Below are 10,953 nucleotides of genomic sequence, written 5' to 3'. Positions count from 1 at the left end.
TGAAACCGGCTGCACCTGCAAGTTCAGGGAGTTTCAATGGGGAGGAGACCTAATTCCTAATTCATAAGGAGAAGCAAAGTACATTATCATGAAAATAGTGGGACAAAGAGACAGATAACTGTACTGTCAGCCAAACTTTTGACTCCCACAACGTTGGAGGGAAGCCCCAAATTACAACTGGTGATGTAGTTAAGCTTAAGGCAGATAATTTAAGTAACTTTGACTTTGAAGTTTCTGTGTGTTCATGTGTGTGTTTCAGAAATACTTCTAAATTAGGTCTCATTCCTTAGGTTTTCACAATTTTCCCTCTCTTTGTGACCATGAGGAAGGGTACAAGAATTAAGAGGATGTTGTACCTCTTTTCTTATCTTCACAAAAGGTTTTATTTTGAACTTTGACTCATAAGCTTTAACTGGTATTTGGTTGCATAAAGCTGTTGTGGAACATATTGGCGATTATGATATAACCGTAAGAAGATTACCGAAGGGTCTAAGTGGATTTTAGATTGTGGTTTCAAGACAGAAAATGCAAAGCTATTTGGCAGTAAGAAGTGATAAAGAAGGAACCACTTTTAGCCATAAGAAGATCGTGGGAGATAAAGGTAAGTCAGTTTTAAAAAATATAATGCAGTATCTTATTCCAGGAACTTTTTTTGAATAGATTAAGTGATTAAGGCTCAAACTTAGATATGAAATGTAAGGGTGAGAAAGTAAAGCATGAGCAGAAATAATATGTTTTTCCAAAAGCAAGTAATTTAGAAGAAAATTAAATGTCATATCTTGGGGGCTAAAGATAAGAAGGATAAGAAACAAAGCCTTTTTTTTTATTAAAAGTCCACTGCACTGGAGAAAACACTAATGTCCCAGTATTTGAAAGCTGAGTTCATCATATTAACAATATAATGACAATTTTATGTTATAGCAAATTTTCAGATGGTTGACAGCAAGTTATCTAAAATTCAGTTAATTGTTTTGTTCTATTTAATCATGCTATCTATCATGCATCACCAACAAACGGGCACAGGCAAAAGTTACTTATCTTTAATTACATTTCAAGACAAAATGTACATCAGGAGAAGGTTTATTCAAATTTGTTTTTATAAAAGAAATAAAGAATCAATGGGACAAAATGAATGTTTATTGAGAGAATCAGTTCAAACACAAGGCAACAAACAGCATAAATGAAAATCCTTGTTATACTAATTAAGAATATTAATAAAATAAAACCTGAAAACTATTTCACCTGCAATCAAATCTCTGAAACACATGAAATGACCTTTAAAAATGTGTTTCTATAAACTTTTTGAGATTGACAAAATCATCTGTTGGATAGTTTTTATTTTATCCCTGTTGTTTAAAATATATTTTTCCTACATTTTGTTGTTTTTACAAAATTTTAAATAAAATATTGAAATGACTTTGAGTTTAGAAATAGCCTTATAAAGATGAGTTATTTATTCATATTACTAATGACAATTAGACTGCTCTGTGATTCTGTCAGATATTTTAAAGAAAGCAAAAAAATAAAAAAGCTATGATTGGATTAATGTAATTAAACTACATCGTTAAGAGAGGATTACACTTACATTGAAATTAACCATTTACAACTAAAGTCAGAAAATATTGAGCGACACTAAAGAAACCTTTGAGAAACTCTACACATAGACAAATTTTCAGCCAAACTGTGGGTACTTGTCAAATGGTATATCTGCAGAGATTAGAAATAATTAAACAAAGCACTTATATTGAAATTAAACCCATATCTGTGCCATGAAAGTTTTTGTTCAGTTGGCACTTTTAATGGATTTTCAATGCAACTTTTACAGTAACTTTGCATTAAAAGTGTCATTATTTACCGAATGACACTTCATGACAACTGTCATAAACATTCATAAAGACTTCTTTATGTTCATGACAGGTGTTGTGTCATGTTTATGACAGTGTCATGTCAGTCTTATGCACACCCCTTCAAATAAAGTGTTACCAAAAATCCCAGCAACATGATGTGATAAGGAGCATTAAAAAGCTGTACATTAACTTTTGCTGCTTTCACTGAAACCAATGTATATGATACAATTACTCATTACCAAGTGTCCACAGGCTTCAAAATAAAGGAAAGAACAAAAATTAAGGAAATACTGCTGAGGAAGACAATAAATAAAACGTAAAATTCAATACTGCTGCTGTTGAACAATGTCTGTGTGGTTCAGCAAGGCCTCTTTCTCAGCCTTTTGTGCTTTATCTGTCGTCCTGGATCATATTTTCAACCTTTTTTGACAGGTCAGAGAAAGACGGACGCTTGTCAAAGTCGTGCGTCCAGCAGTCCTTCATCAAACTGTAGACCTGGGATTAATGTGGGAAAATGATTAGATGTAACAAATTATATTTGTAGAGATGTTTTTTTATTCAGGTGGTGCCCAATACTGAGACAGAGCCAACATACCTGCAGAGGGCAGTTTGGAGGAGCGGGCAACCTCCAATTGCTCGCCAGCATGTTTGACAGATGCATGGAAAGAGATGTACCTTGGACATTTTGTCCGATCTCCTGCAAACAAAGCTGATCAGAAAGAAATATTATTGTAATTTAAAATAAACATTAGACACCCTGCATTCCTGAATGTAACAATGTCCCACTTACTCTTTTGGGATTGATGCTATTGTCACAGTAAGAGAAGAGCTCATGGAGAACGATCCCGAAACTCCACACATCTGATTTGTGGGAGAATTTATTTTCATTAAGGCACTCCGGAGCTAACCTGCAAAACATGCAGCAACAAGACTTTATCAAAAGCTTAAAACACACTTTTATTTTACATTTCAGGTCACGAACTTTGACAAGATGTTTGTTTGAAACTTTTGCAATGATCATGTCMGCTCTGGAGACCCTGATCCTCTTTGATTGTGCTGAACGTGGTATCTATAAAGTGTACATGCCCTTGAAGGGGAGTAGGTCCACTCAAATCCACTCTTTTTTTCTAACTTGATCTTGAATTTTTACATATTATAAGTGATGTTTCAATTATTTTTTTTGTTTAAAACTACTGGTAGTTGTACTTTGTTCTCTCGTTCATATTTCAAACAGGAGAGGTCATACCAGAAGAGGGGGCTCTGTCCAGGCTGAGAGAGGCGGTAGTACTCCTTATCAAAGGGAAGAACCTTCGTCAGGCCAAAATCAGCAATTTTCACCAGCGACTCATTGGCAACAAGAATATTTCTTGCTGCGAGGTCTCTGTGGACGTAACGCTGCGTCTGCAAGTACTCCATACCCTGCAAAAGTCAAAACAGGTGAGCACAAAAAAGAATGTGAGGCAGAAAAGAAATTGTCAAACCTGCAATTAGTGAACCATTTTCAGTCGGGGAGGATTTTTTTTACCTCAGTTTTTTTTTTTTTATTGCATGTTTGGTTGGACTACTAGTCAAAAAGACCTATCAAAATTGTTATCCTAGGAATTTGCTGCGTTACAGGTTCGGAGGAAACAGAAGTGTTTCCTCAGCATGTTTGCTAAATTTAAAGCTGAAAAAATGGTTTGTTTTTCCTACTTTATGTTAAGATCTAAACTGAAGTAGCACTGATTTGAGAGAACAAGCTGACCAACATATCAGCTGGCACAGTCAGAATTTGCATGTGATGCTGCTGTTAGACATTTTTGATTTGCATGTTTTAAATGCAATGGACATAAAAGTTCAAATTACATCGTTATATTTCACACGTAATTCAACCACCATGAGTCATACTTTGTGATAGTAAAGATTTGATCTTTACATTTTTGTTAATCAAATATAAACCTCGTCCATTTTTATGTATTTGTAAAAGGCTGATGTCTGCGGCCTTTACCTTACAAATCTGAGAAGAGAAAAGCAGCATCCGCCTGGTGGTGATGTTGTGACGGTTAGTCCACACATAGCCATTAAGGCTGCCATAAGGCAGATACTCCATCACTAAGCTCATGCTAAGGCGACCTGTGGACAATCAAGCAATTCAATAAACCAGGTTAGCCCAGTGCATAATGTCAAATGTGCATAAATACAATGGTAAGTTTCTAACGTCTCTTAATTAAAGCATAAATAATAATTAGGCATAATCTAATAACATACTATTTGATTATTCAGCAACAATTTTAGATTTTGCATTTTATTCTCTTTTAACAATTATTTTAAGGCTTTTTCTGTTATGTTCCAGTCCGTAAGTGTGTATCATTTTTACCCATGCTGTAGCAGACTCCTCTGTACTTGACGATGTAGTCACAATGTAAAACACTCAGCATTTTAACCTCCTTCTGGAAATCCTCTAGATTGGAGCCTTTGTTCGGCTGGAGCTTCTTCACAGCCACGAGCTCGCCAGTGTTATCACCCAAAGGGTCGTAGCGACAAAGCTCAACGCACCCAAAGTTTCCCTGCAGATATAACCAGATGATTCTGAGAATGACCATTTTGCAAAAGTCAAGTACGACGCAAGATTTAGTAGATAATTTGTTGTTTCAAACTTACTTTTCCCAGTGGGGAGATGTAGCATAAGTGTCTTTCCTCAAACAGTGTTTGATCATGTGGAACAAGGTTGAGAGCTTTGGACATGGGGCTCTGTGTCACCGGTTCAGTAGCATGAAGTATGACATAATCTGTCACAAAACACATAAATACACAAAGCAGCTGCATTAGATACAATGTCTCACAAATATAGAAAATACTACAGTACATGTAAAACATTTAAAACAACAAAGTAAATCTAATTAAAATCTTACACAGGTAAATATTTATTCCACAAAAAGCTTTAAAAAAAGAGATGAGTAGAATAATTGAGACCATGGCCGCCAACAGGTGTGGACAACCAAGTCAGTTTTCCCGGGTCAGAGGAGTCAGAGGAGACCTAAAACCGTACCCTCTGTCTTATCTATCAAATTATGATTTGATAGAATAGAGTATATTTTTTGCTTCATGGTGGAGAAAAATATAAGACTAATATTTGGTTTGGTCGCCAACACAAGTTCAACTTGGAGTTCTTAAGCGTCTAGTAGAGTTTGAAATTCTACAGGCGGAGAGGAAAGTATTCAGCTTCAATCTGTTCCTCTGCTTTGAGTCAGCCAGCCTCCATCACTTTGATAAAAAAAACAGTACGAGTCACCTGAGGAGCAAGTTGCAGCTACAGCTTACAGACTACAGCTAGACAAGATTAATTAGGCCTTTAAATGATAAATAATATTAATTAATATACTAATTACAGAATGTTGTGGGTGTGAGTATCATGCCTGGGCCAAGGCAGAGCTGTCAGCTGGCCTGATTGTGCTAACACTGCTTCCCACAGGTGGCGCTGCTTAGCAGAAATGTTTTACCTGAGTGTAGGTTACTACCTGATGTGATGAGACTGTTGAGCTGGCGGATGATACTGCGACATGATGGTCTGAAGGCGGCGTCATAGTCCATGCACTGAGCAATCAGATCTGCTAACTCTGTCCACTGGGAAGGAGGCAGCTGATGCATGTTCTCGTAAAAATTCCTCTTCTGCAGCAAAAACACAAACAAGCACATTTTACAAGTGCTTGGCAATTGGAAAGTTGCTGGTATGACTATGTCAGTGTGCAAGGCACATAACCCAGAGCTGCCCACTGATCGATCTGTGCATGAATGTATTCCCCTTGTGGGCTCTATTGTGAAAGTGCTTTTGTGGTTGACATTATTAGACCATTATAGCACTATTATAGTAGTTTAGTGCTTTTACCATATTTGCCAATGCAGGAACACAACAGAAATATTCATGCAAAGCAGTATGGATAAATAAATGTTATTATTCATTTAAGTCTTGTATTTTTTAAATTGTTTTATAGCCAAAATTGGAAATGAAATAGATTTATATATATGTAAATGAAGAGCGCTACACCTCAGCAGGATTATGTATTAGCAGAATGACAATAATCACAAGTGCAATAAAACTAATACAAAATATTAGTGAGCCATTGAAAATGCTATTGCTTTATTTTGTACTAACCTTCTAAAGTTTAAGTACCACTAAAACACATAAAAGCATTTAAAAGCGGATGCTTCTAGCTATATGAATTAATATTGTGCAAACAAAGTTAAAATAAAGCTTGTGGTCATATTTTTATGAGAAATGCCAGCTAAACGTTCTCAGTATATTGACATCATTCTCCTCCACATTACAGTTTATTCTCCTGTTTTTTTGTACAAAGACATACATCCACCTATAAAGAACAACTTGAGAAGACTTGATTCACAAAAGTACAAAATAAGAATATAAAAAAACTGAAAACTTAAATATAGTTTTCTGTAGTCATGTGCAAAAGATTTAGTCTTTTGTACATGACTAAATCAAATGTACATTTTGAATAAAGCAAATCTGATGATCTGCACAAATTATTAGGGAACATTAAAGTGTTCCCACTCAGTCTCAACTGAATAAGAATTAGTGACTTGTAACGCTGCACAGCCTCTGCGCTACATGAATGACTGATTATACCTGATCTAAGTTCCAGCCTCTCAATGGGGAGTTTCCATCGTTGAAAATTTCCCACACAGTGGCACCAAAGCTCCACTTATCGCACTCGAGCGTCAGGTTGTCTGGGGCATCAAGCACCTCAGGAGCCACCCAGGGAATCCTGTCCAAAATAACTGAAAAAAGAAATTTCATTAATTAACTTTGATGTTTTTCATTTGTGAAAAAATAAAATAAAATAAATTAATGTTACCATCATTTCCCATCATGACCACACTGATGCCCGGGTCACTCAGCTTGATGAAGGGAGAACTGCCCAGCGAGGGGTCGCCTTCTCTTGCCAGCAGCAGGTTTTTAGCACAGATATTTCCATGAACAATGTTTTGCTCTTCCTGTAATGGAGTTGTAATTTTATCTTAAGGACAAATATAAAGTTTTATTCTAGTTTTCTTGTTTTATGAGCTATTTCCAAAACCTATAAAGCTTTCACATAAACAAATTTAACCTAACTTTCTGCAGAGTCTGTTTTGTTAAATGTCTTTCTTACCAGGAAGTTGAGTGCGCATGCAAGCTGTTTGGCTATGCTGAGTTTCCAGCTCACTGAGACAGATGTTCCTCTTTTCAAGTACAGGTCAAGGGCTCCATACTTGACAAACTCCTGAACCATGATGTCTGTAACAGCACAGCAAGATCTGTTTCTACAGCTGGGCTTCAAATACAAATTCTGAAATGCTCACTCACGTGAACAAGAACTGAGCAGGGTCACATAAGGACTGAGGGAGACTAAATTATCACTGAACATGTAACATATTGTGGCAAACGCAGTGGATTTTTTTTTACCAAAAACATTAATTAAATTTCAGGAAATTAACCTTTGTCACCAAAATTTGATGCTGTTTTTGTCTCACAAGCTGTTTGGATCAGTTAAAACACTTCATTTTAATATTATAATATCATAAAACAATAAGAAAATCTAGTTGGTTTGAACTTACTTTGTGATTCATGTACACTGACTCCATATACATGGAGGAGGTGTTTGTGAGAAATTTGGCTCATCAAACTGGCAGCTTCGAARAGTGACTTTGGGGGAAARAAATTGTAATGTTACACAAAACATACATAGGAAACTTGAATTTGCTGAATCTTTAATGACTCACACATTCTGCTTTGCGTCACAAAAACCCACCTCCCAGCAGTTCTTGTAAGCAGAGTCAAGCTCCTTTAGGATGACTTCAGTCATGTGTTTTTCTCCATCACGGAAGTCAGTTTTATAGCCTTTAAAGATTCGGGTGAAGGTGCCCTGTCCAAGGCTGTCACCCTGACATGAAATACCAAAGTCATTGCACTAATTGTTGTGAAAGACTTAAGTGAGAACAAAAATAAAAATCATACAGCCCAAAGATAAAGGTTGTGCTATGTTAGTTTTGGTCCCACATCTGAATACTTACCCAGTTCAGGTCTCCRAATTTGATCATGTGGATCTGAATGTGACTGAACTTGTTTCTTTCAGGTGTTGGAGATCCTTGAGCTTCAAACAAGCTGCTGTTTCGTACTATTATGAGATTTGTGAGTTCTGCAGAGACAGAAATACATATATGTTCACTTCCACTTGAACACATACTCTATGGGAACATTGGCTGTAACTTTAGATCTAAACATTATTACAAAACTATCTTGAGCTTGTATGATAAAAAGGAAATTGTGAAATTTATTCAACTAATAAAAAAAAAATAGCCTATTTGTCCATCTGTGTCAAATAGCTGCAGACATTTCAATTGAACCATTTGATGAAGCAGCACTGCAGCTCTCCTTTTGTCGTTTAAGCTTTACATTTACCTAAGTGTCCCTGAACTCACATAACTTTGTACCTTTGGGTCGAGGTGGACAGCAGCGAGTTAACTTGACGGGTATTTCGGCCAACAGCAGCTTGTTGTGTTGGTAATAGTTGGTGAGTTCTCTCAAGCTGGAAAATGATTTTGTGAGACCAGGAAGACTGTAGCTCTCATTTTTAATAATGAGACAGTCCTTATAATCAAGGCCAAGAGGGGTCTGCAGAAATAGAACAAATAGATTTAATTTACAATTTACAATAGGTTATAGATAAAGAAGTAGTATTAAAAAAAACAGGGACGTCATCGGTATATAATGGCCAGTTATCCTAAATCATAACATTGATTGTGACTCCTATAATACTTTTTAAAGGTTCTTTCAACAATATGTAAATCCAAAGACTTTCTCTTTTTGATGTCAGGTTATTGAAATACACAGAAGAGCTACATAAGCCATTTGAAAATGAATGAGTGTATAATTCTTATCTCCTGCTGTCTTTACCTGAACACAAACAGTGAGGAAGAAGTTCTCGTAGTTCTTTGGACTCTGCCGGATAAGGAAGGTACCGCCTGTGCATCCTGACCTTTTCAGCTTGTTGACTGCAAACTCTGATCTGATTCCACAAAATGTAAAAGAGACATCTTAAACATGTTCACGTCAAAATAATAGTCAAATTAAAYATCTGTTCAAAAAGACCCACGTGATAGGGCCATGACAATAGTTTTTGAGTCCCTCTAGAAGGCTTGGTGGAGCAATGTCTTGACAGAAGAAATGGCTTGAGTCCGTGATCAGTCTGAAATAGCCGTCGATCAGCGACATAAACGAAAGTGCCTCTTTGCGACTCTGGAAACTAGCTTCCTATAATGGCAAATGAGCAAACCAAACAGCATAAGAATACAAAAGCAAAACTTTAATATAAAATACAAATTAAGAAAAGTTTTTGTAAAGAAGTATTTACCAAGCATCTGTCATCCTTCCGAGTTATCGTTACCATCCTGCTGTCTTGTGGGACCATCTCGTTCAAGATCCTCTTAATGCTGATGTCTACAATTTCATGGAAATCACAGAAGGTCTGCCATTCCTAAAAAAAAAAAAAAAAAAGCAGATGGACTTATTTTATAACAAAAACTCCTTCTCTACTAAGGGTAACCAAGTAACACTTGACCAAAAAGATGGAAAGATTAAACCCTGGAACATAAGGGCAACCAGTTATCTGAAGATGTCTGTAAGTGTTTGACCCCATACACTGATGCAGGGTCGCAACTACATATTATTCAGGTGGATGCAAAAATATAAATCCCCCCCCCTCCCCTATCCCCAAGCAGTGGCGCAACTACACATTATTCAGGTGGATGCGGAAACGTAGATCTTCATGCAAATCGCGCCACTGCACTGATGCCCTACTGTTTCCAATCTTGCAATTGGAAACTTTTTGCAAGATTTGGCCTAAAAGTCTTTATACTGTACATTATACTAACCTACTTTGGGACACCTCAAGGTTTTGTCCTCTGGGCTCTCTTGTGTACTTAATATAGATGTCCTCATCCTGGAATACACTGATGAGATTACAGTGTTTTGATTAACTGATTACAGTTTGGTTGGAATCTTTATGAACTTTTTAAAGGAGTGATTAGTAGTTCATTCAAACTGCTTGAATATCAACATATCCTATCCAATGTAGTCTATGTTATAGGGTTGACTCCTTTGTTGCTAAAGTTTTGAACTGCATTACTAGTTGAAACTCATAGACTTTGTTTGGACATTCAAGTGTGAAATGCAAAATTCTCGAAACCGAGGAACCTCTTGAAACCTAAATATTGTCACCTGTAATTCTGAAATCTCACTAAACCCAAAGGTCCTATTTGACACTGGCACTRCACCAATGTTTAAAAATACAGTTTCCATACACTGAGAAATAAGACCAATTTACTGAAATTATAATTTGTTGATCTAAATATTGAACCCACAAACACCTTGCTCTTACCAGGGCTCCATCAAGTTGACCAGTTTGAATTCCTGTCTCCCCACAGACTCGCAGAAGGGTGAAAGTTGCTTCTGTGTGGGAGGAAGAACGATTGACACGGAAGGTCTCACTCCCGAGAGACGGCTCGATGCCAGCCAGTTCAATCAGGTATTTGAGCTTCAGGCTGTACTCGTCCACTGAGCATTTGCCAAGTTTCTTCAAGAAACGCTTAAGGGTGTTCCTGATTCGAAAGCGGTCCAGGCGGTTTCGTTTCTGGATTTCATGCCGATGTGACTTGGGGAGGCAGGATTTATAGCTGAGGAAGAGCAGTCCAGGTAAAACAAGAGACTTTACCAAATACAGCATATTTTCACTAGAAACTCTATAGTGGTTCAAATATTGTAAAAGAACACATTATGTGTTATTATGTGYTCTTTTGCTAGCTGCATACATATATCAAAAACAACCACATCAGAAACTTTAAACTGAAAAACTKATTTGTTGTCATCTATTTTGAAAAACAAAATAAAGCTTTATTCAGCTGTAAATACCTGACAGTTTTGCAGAGCTCTCTTATAGTCTGGCGTCGCTCTTTAGCCATTCTCCACAAGTCCAACACAGCAAGGCCGAGGCATTCCTCCTGGGCGCTCAAAGGTGGAACGATTCCTGCTTCACTCGCAATGAAGTCACTTCTCAACTAAACACCAAAAAAAAAA

The 10,953-nt window shown here is 36.9% G+C and overlaps 1 protein-coding gene across 1 annotated transcript in view; it reads right to left on the bottom strand.

Moving 5' to 3' along the window:
* Positions 1-1,920: 1,920 nt before the first annotated feature.
* The window catches only part of jak3 (Janus kinase 3 (a protein tyrosine kinase, leukocyte)), a 12,705-nt gene continuing 3,672 nt past the window's right edge, over positions 1,921-10,953 (bottom strand). Inside the window, exons 2-21 of the mRNA XM_008406884.2 lie at positions 10,789-10,934; positions 10,259-10,553; positions 9,233-9,355; positions 8,975-9,132; positions 8,776-8,887; positions 8,313-8,493; positions 7,893-8,017; positions 7,631-7,762; positions 7,437-7,524; positions 6,992-7,116; positions 6,698-6,836; positions 6,469-6,620; positions 5,345-5,495; positions 4,488-4,615; positions 4,204-4,393; positions 3,835-3,959; positions 3,094-3,266; positions 2,638-2,755; positions 2,443-2,556; positions 1,921-2,342 (exon numbers count right to left, since the gene is read on the bottom strand). Coding sequence (XP_008405106.1) covers positions 2,238-2,342; positions 2,443-2,556; positions 2,638-2,755; positions 3,094-3,266; positions 3,835-3,959; positions 4,204-4,393; positions 4,488-4,615; positions 5,345-5,495; positions 6,469-6,620; positions 6,698-6,836; positions 6,992-7,116; positions 7,437-7,524; positions 7,631-7,762; positions 7,893-8,017; positions 8,313-8,493; positions 8,776-8,887; positions 8,975-9,132; positions 9,233-9,355; positions 10,259-10,553; positions 10,789-10,934 — 2,880 coding nt within the window. The 3' untranslated portion in view covers positions 1,921-2,237. The remainder of the gene's footprint in view (positions 2,343-2,442; positions 2,557-2,637; positions 2,756-3,093; positions 3,267-3,834; positions 3,960-4,203; positions 4,394-4,487; positions 4,616-5,344; positions 5,496-6,468; positions 6,621-6,697; positions 6,837-6,991; positions 7,117-7,436; positions 7,525-7,630; positions 7,763-7,892; positions 8,018-8,312; positions 8,494-8,775; positions 8,888-8,974; positions 9,133-9,232; positions 9,356-10,258; positions 10,554-10,788; positions 10,935-10,953) is intronic.

This window comes from Poecilia reticulata, linkage group LG4 (genome assembly GCF_000633615.1).
Source record: "Poecilia reticulata strain Guanapo linkage group LG4, Guppy_female_1.0+MT, whole genome shotgun sequence".
NCBI lineage: Eukaryota > Metazoa > Chordata > Actinopteri > Cyprinodontiformes > Poeciliidae > Poecilia > Poecilia reticulata.
The sequence above is the reverse complement of the archived record's forward strand: the minus strand, read 5'-3'. Positions and strand labels throughout refer to the sequence as shown.